This window comes from Lampetra planeri, chromosome 33 (assembly GCF_965212315.1).
Source record: "Lampetra planeri chromosome 33, kcLamPlan1.2.h2, whole genome shotgun sequence".
Taxonomy (NCBI): Eukaryota; Metazoa; Chordata; class Hyperoartia; order Petromyzontiformes; family Petromyzontidae; genus Lampetra; species Lampetra planeri.
The window spans coordinates 1,291,707-1,310,376 of NC_136139.1; the positions used below are offsets into that span (position 1 = coordinate 1,291,707).

Genomic DNA, 18,670 nt, shown 5'->3' on the forward strand with positions numbered 1-18,670 from the left:
TCGCCTGTCAGTAAATGTAAAGCTTCCTGTGGGGTTATCTTTGATGCAGCTTCGCGTTTGGTTCCTGATCTAAGTGTTGAGCGTCGTGTTAACTCAGATCCAGAATGTATCATGTATGAGTATGAGAAAGTATGATGTATGCGTATTAGATTTTTTTGGCACAATAGGGGGCACAGGTGGTGCATCGGCCACTCATCTCAGTCGGTCGACCCGTGGCACCTGCTGGGTCTGCCCCGTGACCTCCTGCCAGCGGGCGTTCGACGCTTCACGTGGCCTCAACGTGTACCTAGCCTGGCACAAGCGCCCTGGTGACGTCACCGCCACTTAGTGGCGAATGGCGGTTGTTGTTGTGTGCCTATTAATTAGAAAAGGTGTTTTTAGGAATGTTTGCGTTGTTTCCTATTTTTCAGAACAAATAGAAACTTTTGTTTCCGCAAACGGGACAGCGGCTCTGGGGAAATGCTTTTCCTTACAACCCCTTACCCATCCGCACTTTACAGTCCCATACACTGATGGGAAAACAGTGGCATCGTGTTCGCAACCGGTACAGTTTTAGTTTTAAAAAACGACATGACTTCCACGCGAGGCGTGTGGATACATCCGTGGGCACAGCGCATGCGACCGCTGTGTTTTAAAGCGCTCCCCGACTTGACGTAACACGGTTAACGTGCAGCAACATTAATGGTAAATTATTAAACAGTGGAGCTAGGCTCACAATGCAGGTGGCATGAGTGTTCTTGTTGAACAAAAGGGCCCGTGGGCTTAGTGGATGCACGGGGGGGTGTGGGCTTGAGTCATCGTACGCGAGGATCATGGGCTGCTTCCGCGCTGAGCCAGGCTGGATTATGTCTGTGGGCACGCCACGGATTCAGCTCCTGTCAGATGGTGGTGGAGGGAGCACCTCAACATTGAACTTAAACTAAACGACATTTTTATTTTACCAGGCCCAGTGAGCGACACAGTTATTTTTCAAAAGCGACCTTGCTATCACGAATGATAGCTCAGCGAAGCGGCTTGTGGTATGGACATTTATAGCAGCAAAATACTCGAAGCGCATGTTGATTCCAAATGTATAGGGAAAAACCGGAGGAACTGGAGAAAAATCCACGCCACGTCGGGGAGAGAGAGAGACACGCAAACTCAAAATATACAGCAGCAGGCGTCAGGGTTGGAATTGAACCGACGACCGCCTGCATACCAGGCGAGGTAGTCAACATCTCCTAGCCACTGTGGCGCCCTGAACTTAGGCCGGGGACGTTTGGTGGTGCAGGACCCAGCCCTGCCACCCACGTCTTGTCACCCACGTCTTACCACCCACGTCTTGTCACCCACGTCTTGCCACCCACGTCTTACCACCCATGTCTTGTCACCCACGTCTTGTCACCCACGTCTTGCCACCCACGTCTTACCACCCACGTCTTGCCACCCACGTCTTGCCACCCACGTCTTGCCACCCACGTCTTGCCACCCACGTCTTGTCACCCACGTCTTACCACCCACGTCTTACCACCCATGTCTTGTCACCCACGTCTTGCCACCCACGTCTTACCACCCACGTCTTGCCACCCACGTCTTGCCACCCACGTCTTACCACCCACGTCTTGCCACCCACGTCTTACCACCCACGTCTTGCCACCCACGTCTTGTCACCCACGTCTTACCACCCACATCTTACCACCCATGTCTTGCCACCCACGTCTTGCCACCCACGTCTTGCCACCCACGTCTTACCACCCACGTCTTGCCACCCACGTCTTGTCACCCACGTCTTACCACCCACGTCTTACCACCCACGTCTTGTCACCCACGTCTTGCCACCCACGTCTTACCACCCACGTCTTGCCACCCACGTCTTGCTACCCACGTCTTACCACCCACGTCTTGCCACCCACGTCTTACCACCCACGTCTTACCACCCACGTCTTGCCACCCACGTCTTGCCACCCACGTCTTGCCACCCACGTCTTACCACCCACGTCTTACCACCCACGTCTTGCCACCCACGTCTTGCCACCCACGTCTTGCCACCCACGCCTTGTCACCCACGTCTTGCCACCCACGTCTTGCCACCCACGTCTTGCCACCCACGTCTTGCCACCCACGTCTTGCCACCCACGCCTTGTCACCCACGTCTTGCCACCCACGTCTTGCCACCCACGTCTTGTCACCCACGTCTTGCCACCCACGTCTTGTCACCCACGTCTTGCCACCCACGTCTTGCCACCCACGTCTTGCCACCCACGTCTTGTCACCCACGTCTTGTCACCCACGTCTTGCCACCCACGTCTTGCCACCCACGTCTTGCCACCCACGTCTTGCCACCCACGTCTTGCCACCGACGCCTTGTCACCCACGTCTTGTCACCCACGTCTTGCCACCCACGTCTTGCCACCCACGTCTTGCCACCCACGTCTTGTCACCCACGTCTTGCCACCCACGTCTTGTCACCCACGTCTTGCCACCCACGTCTTGCCACCCACGTCTTGCCACCCACGTCTTGTCACCCACGTCTTGCCACCCACGTCTTGCCACCCACGTCTTGCCACCCACGTCTTGCCACCCACGCCTTGTCACCCACGTCTTGCCACCCACGTCTTGCCACCCACGTCTTGCCACCCACGTCTTGCCACCCACGCCTTGTCACCCACGTCTTGTCACCCACGTCTTACCACCCACGTCTTACCACCCACGTCTTGCCACCCACGTCTTGCCACCCACGTCTTGCCACCCACGTCTTGCCACCCACGTCTTGCCACCCACGTCTTGCCACCTACGCCTTGTCACCCACGTCTTGCCACCCACGTCTTGCCACCCACGTCTTGTCACCCACGTCTTGCCACCCACGTCTTGTCACCCACGTCTTGCCACCCACGTCTTGCCACCCACGTCTTGCCACCCACGTCTTGTCACCCACGTCTTGTCACCCACGTCTTGCCACCCACGTCTTGCCACCCACGTCTTGCCACCCACGCCTTGCCACCCACGTCTTGCCACCCACGCCTTGTCACCCACGTCTTGTCACCCACGTCTTGCCACCCACGTCTTGCCACCCACGTCTTGTCACCCACGTCTTGTCACCCACGTCTTGCCACCCACGTCTTGTCACCCACGTCTTGTCACCCACGTCTTGCCACCCACGTCTTGCCACCCACGTCTTGTCACCCACGTCTTGTCACCCACGTCTTGCCACCCACGTCTTGCCACCCACGTCTTGCCACCCACGTCTTGCCACCCACGTCTTGCCACCCACGTCTTGCCACCCACGTCTTGCCACCCACGCCTTGCCACCCACGTCTTGTCACCCACGTCTTGCCACCCACGCCTTGTCACCCACGCCTTGTCACCCACGTGTTGTCACCCACGTGTTGCCCCCCACGTGTTGCCCCCCACGTCTTTCCACCCACGTGTTGCCCCCCACGTCTTTCCACCCACGTGTTGCCCCCCACGTCTCACCACCCACGTGTTTCTAGCCCGGCCGTGGCAGCAAGTCTAACCGTGCGTGTGTGCTGCCTCGAGTTATCACAATGTGTGAGTGGCGAGTCGTAATTATTTCCCAGGCCATCAGGGGTGGTGTTTTGTAGCTGCTGCAGCTGGGTACATACATACGGATTAACGACAGTGTAGTTTTCACGCTATTACAAATGGAAGGCATTGTTTGTGGAAAATAACACCAAAATGCACTATTTATGTACTGTGTTAATGTATACAACATATCTGCAAGCGAAGAGCAGCTGTGTTTAACCTGCCTTTGCCTTTTGTTGTTTGATATCGCTCTATTTTGTATGTGTAGTAGAAGCTGGATATACTCACACCCCTTGTGAGCAAGCACACGTGTGCTGATATCCAAAATAGTGGGTTTGTATCAGCAGCTGCCCTTTGCCTTCTCCCCACCAGTTAAATGTCAGAATGTGTTCCTTATATCAGAATTGTGCTTCGATAAGGTGTGCTTATGTCCAACTTTCGCTAGATTCACACACAGAGTGATCCTTTCATAGATACCCCGACTAACGTAATCGGGAGGAATTATTTGGCGGAGGAAAACAGGGTTTAATGTCAAAGCCTCTTCACGTATCCCGCCAATTGCAATTCACTCTGTTAGATGGTCTAACACCCTCCTTTGTCAGATATGGAGACCTCGCTCCCAAAAGGTTCAGTCACCTGTTGAGAAAGAAAGTGATATGAGGCTCATTATAAATCGGCAGTATGGTCATAAACGGAATCGCCCTGTATGCCTGTGTATGATGGATGATATACTCTGCGACGGCAAGGCTATAACCACTATAATCTTTGTCTCAAATGAAGGGTAATGCATTGAAACTCCCCGAGTCACTTTAATAATTTAAAAATTAACTTTTGTTGATTTATGCATTTTCATTTCTGTCGTAGATCCAGGAAGGCCTCCCTGAGGCCCTGAGTGTACACAGTTAACGACGGTTCTCTTTACAATATTCATGAGTGCGTGCCAGCCATGTGCTCCTCCGCTAAAGCCAATTTCGGGTTCGTGATAGGTGGCGGTGGCTTGGGAAGGCCTTCCTCCAGCAGTGGATTGACCATGACCGATAATGATGATGATCAGTTTAACACGCAGGCTTTCGCGACCAATATTATTCATAATCAACGTTTTTGGGTTATATCGCGTTATTTATAAATTCGCCAGAATGGTGAATTGCCCGATGATGCTGGATGCAATTACCAGCGAAACGTCGTACTCAAAAATTGTAAATGTTGTGATTTCACGCTTCAACACACCGGTGAACTATTTGTCTTTTGTCAACGTGACACTCTTTTTGCTGATTAGCCGTGTCGGGTGGTGGAGGGTTATGACACATTTATAAATAACGCGATCTAACCCAAAAACGTTGATTATGAATGATGATGATTAAAAGCAAAGGTTGTGGCTGGCATGAGATAGTGGTGTCATGCATCAAATAACAGGGGAACATCCATTTAATTACTGACACATCCTCATCAGCTATGATCTATCTACGGATTGATGAATAATTTTATTTAGTTTATTAAGTTTGTTGAGCCTCCTGGCCAGTATTGGGAGAAACGTAGCCCTTCTTTCACCCAGTCTCTATGGATCTCGATGAGTCTCTGTGGTGGCAGGACACGAGAAGACAAAGTGGATGCACCCAAATCTCCAGTTTAGATTTATGGGTCAAAACAGCAACGTGGCAAATGCCATCGTATTTAGGATTCCTAAGTTTCAGTGGACTGTCCTAGAGATTGAGAGCTTAAGTTATGTATATTTAGTAATATTGTGGTTTAATGGAAATTTTCATTGTAAACAAAATTGAGTTGGGATTCTTAGCGTCAGTTAAAACACCCAAAAAAACCATATTCGAATTATTTTACTCAAATCAACTTAAATTCCCGTGCCTCAAAGAGCCAAACTATTTTAGCCAGATACATCTGAGAACACCGAAGAGGGAAACCTCAGCGCTGTTCAGAACGGTTCCGAGTTGAATGCGGCGATGCCTCCACGGAGGGGAAACGGCAGTGAAAAGTTTGTAGTTTTTTAACTATAAAGAATAATTGAGTAATGCTTTTTTTAATGGTGTAATATGATTTATTTTCATACAGGAGCGGATATGAAAGGCTTACTGTGCATAGGGAGAGAGGTAGGTTGATTGTGTTTTAATTGCTGGTGATTTTCCCATTTGGCACATTTGGGCAAATTGTTTCCAGAACAAAGCCAAAATCCTGATTACCTCAGACCTTTGAATGTTATTCAATTTGCAGTGCACAATGCGCTTCGATAATCGAAATGCCTAGGTAACTGGAGACTCGAGTCATCGTCCACGTGGATACATCCCCCATCGGTGAAATAAACGCCAGACAATGCATCCAATAATGAACCTTAAATTGTGTAAGTTTGTGGGAAGACCCGCTGGTTTGCAAGTCATGAGCCCTTACTGGGCTATTGATAGAACAGGCAACCGACGTCAACGTCGAATTATAAACATTCTTTGCCCACGCTAGTCACAAGACGATGAGCGATTAGGGAACCAACTGCAAAAAGACGGTCGGCAGCGATGAGCTTCCGTTTTTTCTGTGGTGGTGGTGGCGGAGAGAATCACGGTGTATCCCGTGACAGCACCCTCCGATGTGGGCAGACAGCTCGTGACCCATAGGCACGACTACGCCAACACCTTCACGACCGCCCACGTGCCCCCTCGTCATCCACTCGGAGCACGTGAAGGGGACATGTTACGAGACTTTGAAAAAGAAGAAACTCGATCGGAGCTGGCTCTTCCCTGCGGTGAGAGGGCTCCGTGATAGTGCGCCCACGTCGTCTGCAGTTGTTTAGTGACATCACAAGACGTTTTCTCAACGTCCGCTTACAGATGAATGCATTGAAAACATTTATATATCACTCGTTTGCATGTCGTTTAATGTCCAGTATCATGCGATGCCGTTACATCACTTTTTTTTACGTGTTTAGTATATTCACTCTATTTCCCCGAAATTAAATGTCAATTGATTTGATACGTCACATATCCGACTCGCTGCGGATATAAGCATGCGTGTGACAAGGTTGGATATCTGAACATTATTAGGGAAAATTATGGTCACAGCGCTGCTTTAAATATGAAAAATGCTTTTCTGTATTTTGAATTGGGGTTGCACAGCGATTACTCTTAATTGTATGACTCAACTCCATCACTGCATTCAAGTCCCAGCTCACAACACATCTCTGTACGCTTGCATGCAATCGCTAATCAGCCACAACTCGCCTTAAAAAAGAAAACTCTGAAATTGTCTATTTTATATTCATGGGTGTAATGATGTTGATGATGTCGATTCGAGTGGCAGATTGGTGCCAGAAATGCACCACTCGTGTTCATCAAAAAGTAAAATGACTTGACTGATGTGCATGGGATTAAGACCCTGTGACTCTTCGTAGAAAGGTCACATTTGTGAACATCAGGAGCGTCTGACAGTTAACACCCACGCACAAGCACTGCACAGGGTGTGGGTGGTACATCGGGAATGGGCGGATCACGCGACGTCCGATATGCGACCTCGTGCCGTACTCCACAGTTTTGTTTCACACGTACCGGGAATAGATTTACGCGGTTCATCGAGTTTGGCACGAGGGGGCATTCACGATGCCGCGGTCAAAGGTAACATGTTGAAGGGAGAATACTAAATGGAGATGGAGGCGCAGGAGATGTTTGCCCTCGTGCAACAGAGTTTGGAATTCTCGTAAAGGACGCGATGTTGCAATGGTGAGCAAAGACGAGAAAGCACCACGCAAGGAATTCGGTAGCATTGGGTGGTATTAATTCTAGATTTGAAGCTTTCGTGACTGCAATGATTCATATTCTTAGGTTTTTTCGGTAAAGTCACGTAGATAAAAAAAAAGAAAATTAATGAAAGTAAAATAAAAATACAAATATTTATTTTACTTTTATTAATTTTTAAATGAAAATATTTCATTTTATTTTTATTTTACTTTTATTAATTTTAATTTTTTATCTACGTGACTTTACCGAAAAAAACCTAAGAATATAGCATTGAGTGGCTTTAAATGTTTAAATGAGAAGCCGACAATCGCTACTGCGCTCAAACACAGAGGGCCCGGGGAGAATGGCTCTTGCGGATCTGGTTCTGCCGAGGTCTCTTTGAATTTTAAAATGAAAAGCCAGCCAGCGCGAGTGCCTTGGGGGGTAGGCGTTCAGAACACCAGGCCGGCAAGAGTCTGGTAAATGGTGCTCAAGGAAATGCCTGGTTGTCACTTTAAAATGATGTGGGCACGAAATGCAAGTTGTCGTAAATGGCAATGTGGTGCTAAGTGGAGTGTGAGCTGTGTGGTAATGGTGCTCCGTGCGTGAAGAGTTTTCCACAGTACTTGTTAATGGTCATTAAACACTGTGGGCGACCCATTATGAACCCTTCACAGAACTGACAAATATATTGTGTTGTTTGCTTCGTTTTGTGTGTGGTCTCTGACAAACCGACATTAATTCGCTTTGTTTTTGTTGTTTATAATTATATGGGGTTTTTTTATTATCAATAATTGCTCATGAAATGCGTTTGTTTATTTATATATAGCAGTGCTTTTTTTGTTGTGGGTTGTATAACGCATATGATGATGTATCCATCCTGGGTTGGTAATTCAGTATTTTCCATGAGCTTCATATCAATCGACTGAGTTGTAATTCCTTGACCGATTGATGCGCTATGGTTGGAGCTTCAAGTCTCCGAACAGCCAGAGGTGAAACCTACATCCACAACAAATTAATCCTGTGTGGGTTTCTAGAAACATAGGCTAGGTTGATGGATGGTGGGGCTGAAGTGATTGGGGAAAATGATAGGCATTTACAAAAGTTCAAGAAATAAAACGTATTCATTGACTTGCACGTTCTGAGCAAAGAACAAGGGATGTTATGCAACATTGCTCTCACCGCTTTTAAAGCCTTCGCTCACTTGCTTTAATTTGGCTGCTGGAGTCTTGGACAGTTACACTAATTTGTAATAATTATAAACACGGTCTGGTGTGACTTTGGAAACTTGCAGTGACCCACAGTTCGTAAATACTCTCATTGTAAAGTGTGTATTTTCTTTGCTTTCTTAAACTGTTGTTACTAGGAGTATTCTTATCGTTATTATTTCGATTTAAAGCTTTCGTGACTGCAGGGATTCATCTTCTTGGTTCTTTCGGTAAAGTCACGTAGAAGGGAAGTAATAAAATAATAAAAATTAAACATAATAAAATAATTCTTCAGGTGAAGACGGCTGCTTGCGTTGTAGCCGAAACGTCGTGAGAATTATTTTATTATGTTTTATTTTTATTATTTTATTACTTCCCTTCTACGTGACTTTACCGAAAGAACCAAGAAGATCGTTATTATTGTTTTGGAATGCTGCCGTGGTGTCGCGGTTGTCACACTGGATGGAGGTCGCCAATTTGATCGCTGAGCACGGCAGTGGAAGGACGGGGACGGGTTTCTCAAACCCGTCCCCCTCCTTTATCCACCCGGCAGCATCAGTGGGGAGAGCGCAACGAGTCGATCACGATCGGGACGCAGAGTCGGACACGGAGGATCAGACTCTTGGTCACCGCTCTTGCTCAGAATTGGTCTCGAGCACCGCTCAGCCAAAGCTTGGCTCAGGCTCAGCTTATTATTACAAATCGGCGTAGAACGCATTGTTGTTGTGTTAGCACCGTTGGCTACGTACGGTGCGAAAGAAGTTCAACATAGGCACATGCATAAGTACGACTAAATCCTAAACAAGACTGGGGCCAAGCTCACAAGCGTCTCCAGTGAAGTGTGGCTCTAAGCCACCTCATTTGAGCATGAGCCCACCCATGGCAAAGAACACGAGGCTGAGACGTTGTTTTATTATTATTATTGAGGACACAACTCAGCTCGTTTGATACCAAGCGTCTCTCTCAGCTCGGGACGCCAATGGGATAGAATGAACGTCTCGTTTCGGATTATCGGCCGCCTGCTACAAGAGTGCCAACATGAACGTTTTGGGGCATGTGGCTCAATTCCGAGTGGTAAAGCCTGCTTCACCGGTTCTCTCTGCGAGAGTGCCTGGGGGAGTGGATGAGGCGAAGGGCATTGCCAGAGCCCGTACACAATCGATTGCCAATGTTAAGACAGTGAGACAAGGGAAGGATGCTCGTTTGGGGGAGTGTGCATGCAGAGACCTCTTGGGTCGGAATTGGCTAACCTTGCTTGAAATGATCAGCCCTAGGAAACCTTCAACTTAAGCTTTCTGGTAAAAGAGGGCTCCTGCTTGAGAGTAGGAGCTGTGTGAATGAATGTGAACAACACAATTATGTTCCGAAGGCTTCTGCAGTGTCATCCGCTTCGGTGAGTGCTCAATCTGTAATGGGGTCACCCCCAATCCAAGTTGCTTTAGGGCCTTCTTCACCAAACATCCCTAGGTATCCCAAAACACAGCTCCGTGTGCTTCAACAGGCATAGATGTGGCACAATCGTAATTATTCTTGCACCAAAGGTCTGAGCTGGAACTTCACAGCAGTTAATGGCACGTAGTTTTTGAATCACAGCCATCACAGAATCACAGCTATAATCACACATAATGTTTAAAATATATATTTTTGTTGTTGGAAGTGCGTTTTCTTGCTCCATGGAAAGGAAGCATTCATGCAGATGCAGAATAGATGCCTGAGTGCATGCACCAGTGGTCTGCCAACGCAGTGGAGTCATTATTTGAACAAAATCAATTAAACCGGAATATTTTTTGCAGGGGTCCTTTTCACGAGTCACAAAAACAAACAATCCACTCTTCCAAATGGGGAGCTAGGCCGAGTACAAAAGACATTTAAAGGGATAAACATTTAACATTATGTTCTTTGTGCTTGACAACATTCTACAATGGCAAACATCCTCCCCGTGCTTCCGGCTCTTCTCTGTTCGATATTGGATGCTCATCTACCTCCCAGCACCAATGATGAGGTTATGGTCTGAACCCACGGTCATGTGACAGGGTGAATCGCACGTTCTGCAGCAGTGGTGCAATTGGTGGTCATTGCACCGATTGTGGCGTGCAATCTGCAGTGTCGTGAGTGCGATGTTAACCGAAGTGTGTGTGTCACAACTTAGCAACGTTGCGCAACTTGACATTGCATTTGCCTCAAATGCCACCCCTCTGTTCGACGAATGATCACAGCCTGGGGTTGTGACTTCACTCGAGAATTGACTCCGCGTTTATTTCGGGATTGCTCTCCGGTCGGTAAGTTTTCGAACGTTTCAATCGCGCTTTGCCGCGCGCGTGTTCACGCCGTTAGCCCGAGAGCGGAACACCGAATATCTTTGCGTCGTCGTGAAATGCGCCGAGCGAGCGAGCGAGCACGCGACAGTTGTCCTTCACTCCAGCGAGGGTGTCCTGTGATAGGTACGAACCCTGATTTAACGTCTTGTTGTTGTTTAAAGTGCATTTCGTTTTTCCTCTTCGCAGATTGCCAAGCAGGAAAAACAGCAGCAGAGGCAGCAGCAGACAACACCCAAAGTAAAATCAGCGGCAGCAGCATCAGCAGCAGCAGAGCAACAAGACAAGCCGAGTGGAGCTGAAGAAGGCAGCACAGCGCGAAGCAGTGACTGATCTCGTTTTACCCGGCGAACCGCGTGCGTGCGAACAGGCAAGCACTTTTATTACTGGTAGGAACCTCCTGGTTCCACCAGCCCACAGGGGATTATTGTGTCCGTCCGTCCGTCGTGCATCCAAAAATGGGAGGGGTCGGGCTGGGTGGAGAGGGGAGGGTGGGGAGGGGCTGGGTGGGGATGGGCTGGGTGGGGAGGGGAGGGGCTGGTCACCCCGTGGTGCTCATATAAAACTCAACGTTTAACCTACTCACGCCGGCTTGTGCCCGCCCTCACAGTCGGGCATATTTGCGGAATACACCACGCCGCCGTTGACCCTGGCCATTGACCGAGCAACCCAACGTTCCTACCAGCTCCCTTCGCAGGATTGTGTTTAATTTGAACATGACCAGCACCAGCCTCCTGAGTTTCTCTATGTGTGAAACGGGCACGTTTTGCATGGTTCCCATCTCGTTTTTCTGTTTTGGTTTTGACCGAGTGGAATGAATGAGGTGATTGTGTAGTTAATTGCAGCATTTGCCGATGGAGGGTATCTTTGTTTTTCCAAGTTTGCTAGAATTCCGTGTTCACACTCACGTTGGCTCGTATTTGTTCTTATCTCATTACGGAGTTTTCGTTGTTTGCAGTTGCCATTGCCCTGTTTGTGTTCATAGCATCTCCATTCATACTGTTTCAAACTGCTCTACCAATGTCTTTATTGGCAAAGAGACGCTTAGTCTCACCGGGCCCTCAAGACGGTAATAAATAATGATGATGATATGTTATAACAGATATGTAGATGTTCACTGGTTTCTTAGCATGTGGTTGCTACTTTGACTTTTTGAATGCGAGCTGGAAATGGATACATTTGTGCGGAGCAACCGAAAAAGAGGCCAAACATCCTGAATGCAACCCAAGGTGCGTGTGTTGAATCTGGTTATCGTTTTAAATTAAAACACGATGATCCATTCTCTCCCGTGGAGGTGTCAGGGAGATGGAGGGGGGAGGGAGAAGGGGGAGATGGAGGGGTGAAGGAACATGCCCCAGGAGCCATGCGCGTGGTCAGGACCTCGGTCACCCAGGGACATTTACAGTCATAGCCCTAACAGACGTTTTGGGGCAAGTGCTGTTAGCGAGCACCTATGAAGGCTGGAATGGTACACGGGGGGGTGGGTGGCCAGCACCCTGCCTGGCCGCCTTTGTCTCCCGAGTGGCGATGTTTACACACTGCACCAAGTACTCATTTGAGGCTTAGTCGACCTAGGGGAGGTCCATGACCGGTTCAGACAATCATCACTGGGTGTTGACCGTGAGCGGGAATCGAACTCGGATCACCGGGTTCGTAGCGCAGCGCGCTTCAGCGCTAACACAACCGTGACTGGAGCGGAGCGTTTGACTGGCAACAGACGTTACAATTAAACACGTGTAGATGCTCTTGTAGCACACTTCACTCGTGCAGTCTCACTCTTTATTCTTCCACGTGGCGTGGTGATGAGAAGCGTCGTGTTCATGTAGAGGGTGGGGGCTGCTGGGTGAGAGCCACGGGCCGTGACGCTGTGAACGTCTGAGATGTTGCCGATGGATTGAGCGAAGTTTGTGCCATTGTTGGTGGTTGAGTCGCCGTGGTTTGCCTTTGATTACCACAACCGCAATGTGGGCTGGCTTTTCATCCTGCTCAGTGTGTAGTAGCAGTAGCTGGCCACACCTGTTTGGCCTCCCCATGGTCCGTCAGGCAGTACCTTGTATTTGAACACGGACAAGCACAGACAGAACCCCAGCAAATGGCCGTGGGGTGAATAATGACAAATCAGCACTGTAGAATCAAAAGCAAATAGCAGAGCTTAGTCAGGGCTGTCCTGTCACTGAATAAAAATCAACTGATTATGTTTTAAAATTGAGTGGATCGCTTTCCTTAAAGCTTTTATTGATGGAAATTTGAGTTTGTATTTTGAATTTGAATTAAGACAGCTTTAGAAAAAGTGCATAGGGTCAGCTATGGCCTATTGAAGTCAGAGATAGCTGGTCATCATTTTATTTATGAGTTTTGAAATGGAAAAACGGCGTGAGTGGATTTTTAGAGGGTTTTCAGGGGCTCTTCGCGGAATTTTGAGACTTTATATAACCAAACGAATAATATTAGTGGACACACTTCAGCCCATGAGGACCTTTTTGCCAAGAGCCAGAGGAAACTCATTACGAAAAGTTAAAAGAGGAAATGCTTCCAAATTCGTTGTAATAATATGAATACAGATTGCTTTTAAAATTGAAAGATTTACTATAGATCAGTGTTCTTAACTAATTTTCAGAGGGTTATGGGCCATTTTCGCCGATAAGACAGCATCAGTATGAGGGCCGCCACGCATTTTAAACTATTGGGGGTTTGACACCAGCACGATGATGATGATGGGGAGTGTTTTCACATTTGCGTATTGTCAGGGGCCGCACGCCAGAGGCCACACTAAAGACCTGTTGGTGGACCGCGGGCCTTGCAATGAAGAACACCGCTCTAGACCATGAGAATCTGCCATGGTGTAATGGTTCGCACAATAGACTTCAAATCCAGAGGTCGTCAGTTTGATCTCCCGGTGTGGCAGTTGAAATAAATCCATCCCCCCCTCGCGCCCGCCCCCCACTCCATCTCTGTCCACCCTGCAGTATAAATGTGTACACTGTCACGTGTGGTGGGGTAAAGTGTGGGCACTCCCACCTTTTCAAACATATATGTTGAACCTCTTTTGCACCGTGCGTAGCCGACCGTGCTAATTGAAGGTGCCATATGTCTGGTCAGCGTGGAAGAGTAGGCCAAACACCCTCTACAGGGGGGCTATTTAAAGCGCCCTCTAGTGGAGGAGAGCGATTGTCGTGTTCTACCATAACCTACTAAAACGTGCGTTGCGGTGATTGTCGTTTTGCTGTAGCACACGGACATGTTCATGCATATTAAACACACCGTGTTAGCTATTTATAACTTTAGTAATTCCTGAATGGCCGAGGGACGTGGTGGTTCGTGGTATAACGAAACTCCAGTGGATGGCGACATCAACTAAAACACTTTTTACCGACGTGCAAACCCGCACTCGTTTTGTTCTGCGTGTGTGTGTGTGCCCTCTGGTGGCCGACTCAGCCTCAAATGAGCACCTGGTCCGGTGTGCAGTCATCACTGCCACTAGGGAGACAAAGGCGGCCGGGCGTGGTGCGGCCCAACCCACTCGCTCGTGTGCCGTCCCGGCTTTCATAGGTGCACTTGCCCCAACAGTCTTTTAAAGGCTATACGGGGGATCTTTGTCTTTGCCCCCTGGTGAGGCCTTGCCCGTGTCTTCTGTGGGTGGGGGGTGTTATTGCCGGAGGAGATGCTCACTTCTTCCAGGGACAGACATCCATTGCGGAACAGACTTGCGATCTAGAGTGCCTCTACCACTTTCATAATCCTCAATCCAGACCGTAGTTTGTAATTAGGTAGGGGCACAAAGACTAAATTAAGGTAAGTGTAACATTAATTCAGATTGATTTCATAATAATAGATTAACTGATAATAATCAAGTGTTCCAGCGTTGATTAATACAGGTCATGATACACAACTCGTGAATTATTTCATATTAACTCGTTACTGCTGTAAGGCCCTATTTGTCAATGCATTGCTGGACGAGGAGCTGCCATGCTGTGTGAGTCGTGGGGGTTAATTGACCATACTTCACTCTGCTGGTCATATCTGCGGATTGGTGAAGGCAGGGAGTAGACGTTGCAGTATTGGTTAGTACAACAATGCATAACTAATTCCAATTCTAAATGATGTAAATTCTATTTGTTTTCTTATGAATTATACATTCTCAATAATCATGAGCACTGGGTTAGCGCCCCGAGGTTGTCTCCGAATGATTTTGCCCAACAGTCACCGTTGCTTACATCGCGTTAATTATTGATAAGGCCCTAGGGGCACTGCTTTAAAAAATGTGTTGTGAAAATATTGATGGCTCAGAAGCATTTGAAAGGTCTGTTTGCTTTGACATCCTCCCAAGAGGATGCCCAACTTGTCTGGGATTGTATTATTATCCCGGATTACATCGTCATCCTTCATTATCCTTAGCTACATCCTCTGCCTCCCCGATTGCATTGTCACCCGACCCAAATGGTTTTTCAGTTGGATCAACGACGTACACCACGTGACCCCAGGGCCCGATACGACCCAAGGCCCCCAAATGCCCCTATGGTTTGTAATCAGCCCAAGGTCCTTCGGTGACTCCGTGATGCCCAGATGGCAAACGATCCTCCAAATGAACCATGCCACCCCGTACATGATTGAAATTCCGGCTACCCCCCCCCCCCCCAAAGAAAAATGAAATAGGAGTTTCAAAATTACGTAAGGTCCCCAAAATTACCAATTTCCCCTCCCACAAATACGATTCAGTACAATAATGTACAATGTCACTTTAATTAAAATCGCGTCTCAATGCCACCACGTCTTGAGACGCTGTAGATGTTTTGTTTTCCATGGAGAGGCAGGCGGAAGTCAGAGGTGGACAGGAAAACGAAGGCAGGCCTCATGTCTGGACAAGAACAAGGTCACGGAGTCAACAGCGTGGATCGCTGGGGGACGAGAGTTGCAGACCGTGACCCACATGACCCTAAGGAGCTCGTTATCACGATTTAGCAACTCTAGACGCTTTCTCTGCCAAGTTAATAAACTCCTTCCATCATTCTCGACACGTCGCGCCATATTTCCAATGAAGCATTCACTGTTGCATCACTCATCGTTCATCATGATCCTCTGTTCTGTCTCTGCAGTTGAGTTCTCTCTCGAAAATAACTTGAGTGGTTTTACTCTTTCCTGTGTATAATGTGGGTGTTGGGGTGGGGGCGAAAGTTATACAAACTGCACAGTAGTGAACACAGATCTATGTTGGAGCAGTGCTTGGTAACTGGCTCTGAATAAATACCGTTCGCAGCAGCTATAGCTGCAGCAGAAGTTAAAACTGGGGGGGGGGGGGGGTATATGAGCCATTGAGGATTGTCTCACTGATTTTTTCATTACAAGATTAAGTTGCCCAAAAATCGAAATATTCTACACAGAAACCCCCTCTGAAACATTCTTTCGACTCAGTGATGTTTTCCTGGCAAAATAAATGACGTTATTTTTATATTGCCCGCCGGGATGTTGAGTCTCTACGAACTCATTCACTTTGCCGTTCTCAGGCTGCGTAACATTTGCATCATCATCGTCGTCGTCGTAGCTTTGAGTAATTAAATTTGTGTCATTTTTGCTGTTATTCGCCTGTAAAGTGAAAATTTAATTATGTTGCGCGCCATCGCTCAGCTGTAATGATTCAGCGCCCTCAATGAATCATGGGAATTAATTATTTTCCACTCGGTGGTGACTGCCTTGGTAAGTCTGAACTGCAGGGGGATTTGATCCCATTGCACGCTGGCATAACGAATTTCAAACCATTGATTCTGACAAACGCGATTCGATGCGTGTTTCTTGACCTTAAACATTTTTTTTAATCGATGTATCATTGCACCTCTACATTTTATTCACCATCATATCATCACTGTTTTATTTGCCATTGCGTAATTACAAAAAATCTGTTGTCAAGATTATAAAAGGGCAGTTTTTATCAATCATTGGTGACTGGGCCAGGCCAAGGCCCTCATTCGCTTTACTTTGAGACTGTCTATGGCCACGTGGCCTGCGCGAGGCAGCCATGTGTCTTTGCTTCATTAGGCGAGCATGAAGCTAAGAACAAGCAAGGCTCCGATTAGCACGCTTGTCTACACACGGTGTGAAAGACGTTCAACATGCGTACATCCAAGCAAGCATTCGAGGGAGCTGCAATGCTCCAAACACAAACTACTTAATTCGTAAATCAATCCACACCCATGTCGAGAACCAGATCTCTTGTCTGCATCCCATCAATCACTGACTGTGTGCATTCATGCATTGATGTGGTAGTGGTGATTTGCTGCTGATCCTACAATACAACAGAGGAGCCATCATTTATTAACATTGCATTTAATACATTATTCTTGATTTACTTTGCTTTTAGGAAACACGCAGAGGGAGAGCAATGCCCGTGTTTCTATATTGTATGAGACAGTGTGGCATTAAATACGGTCATTTGCAGTCTATTGTGGGCAATACGTAGACTATTGCTGCACGTGCCTGAATAATCATGTAATGTGTTTTATTTAGCGGCGGCAGTGCCCTTGAAGTTCCCGTCACACTTGGACCCACGACCACCTCCCTGGACCGCAGCGGCGTTGCACGTGGACTGGATGTTTCCACGTGTATCTAAGACGGTCGGCAAGAGGCGGGCTTCTGGGAATGTGAGCGCGCATTGGGACAGGCGCGCGTGTGTGTGTGTGTGCGTGGACAGTAATAAACGTGGAAAGCAATAAATGTTATCCTGCAAGGAACACTTGTGCGTTTTTTGGGTGGTGTTACCTTTACGGTTTCAACGGAGCTCATGCAGCGTCACGCAGCCCTCTTCTCGCGCGGCGGCCACGGGTGTGTGTGTGTGTGTAAGACGTAATCCGACTGATTTACTCAGTGATCACTGTCACAAGCTGATTGTGAGCAGCGCAGTCCAGGTAAGGAGTTATTAATTGCCCTGTGCTCTATTGCATCGCTGCTTTGCATTTTTGCAACCCGAAATGTTAAGTCCTGAGAGTTTATGAGCTGTGAAAGTTCTCGAACATATTCAAGCTTATTCATATTGTTGGTTCTTTCGGTAAAGTCACGTAGAAGGGAAATAATAATATTTATTTTATTTTATTATTTCCTTTCTACGTGACTTTACCGAAAGAACCCTACAGTCACGAAAGCTCTAAATCAAAACTATTCAAGCTTATTGTGTACTAGTTATGGTATATTTTGCCAGTAATCCCTGATCGTGTGCTGTTGTTGGACTTAAGCTCATATTTGACATCACAAAATGTGCCCATTCTTGATGGGGGGTGGGGAAAGGAGCCAACATCTAATGTTGAGAGCCTTTGCGTAAACATCTCCTGTGGCCAGTTTCATTCTTGTCTCACCGGGCGCACGTGTACGGAGGGGACACGCTGCTTCGTGGTCATCTGCAAGTCTTGTGTGTGTCCGGTGCTTCACAGGGAACTGGTCCATCGCTTTGGCTTCCTTCTTGGCCCATTCCATTGGGCCCCAAATTATCTGGGAGTCTGACATTCCGTGGAGTATTTCCACCTAATGTGTTGAGGAGTGTGGAGGATTCAGACAACAGGCGACGTTTTTTGATGCAGTGGCGCTTCTTCATAGCCTAAAACGTCTATGGCATATTTTTTTCTCCTTTTAAGGCCACGGTGTTATTGACCAACGTTGTTTGACGCATTCTATTCAGACCTTCCGAGCTCCCCTACCACTCAAATGCTCGCGATCGCCACACGGACCTGCATTGAAAGGCCAAAACCCCATTTTATAGTTCCTTTGTTAATTCAGCTGTGTGAGCTGTGTGTTCTCAAGCATTACTCTTGCCTCCAGCACCCACCTTCAAACTCTAAATTTCACCTCTTTTGCAACGTTGAGTGTGCGTTCCATCAAAACACCAGCCTCGCTGTCGCAGCACGTTAGCAAGGCTGATTTGACCTCCCAATAA

At 47.7% G+C, this 18,670-nt stretch overlaps 1 protein-coding gene across 2 annotated transcripts in view; it reads left to right on the plus strand.

The window, feature by feature from the left end:
* DTD1 (D-aminoacyl-tRNA deacylase 1) overlaps nucleotides 1–17,477 on the plus strand; it is an 89,310-nt gene extending 71,833 nt beyond the window's left edge. Inside the window, exons 5-6 of one of the 2 annotated variants that reach the window (XM_078609935.1) lie at nucleotides 10,945–11,111; nucleotides 17,254–17,477. In XM_078609935.1, coding sequence (XP_078466061.1) covers nucleotides 10,945–11,088 — 144 coding nt within the window. In that variant the 3' untranslated portion in view covers nucleotides 11,089–11,111; nucleotides 17,254–17,477. Of the gene's footprint in view, nucleotides 1–10,944; nucleotides 11,126–17,253 lie in introns of both variants that reach the window. The other variant, XM_078609934.1, reaches the window with a different exon arrangement.
* The last annotated feature ends 1,193 nt before the right edge of the window (nucleotides 17,478–18,670 follow it).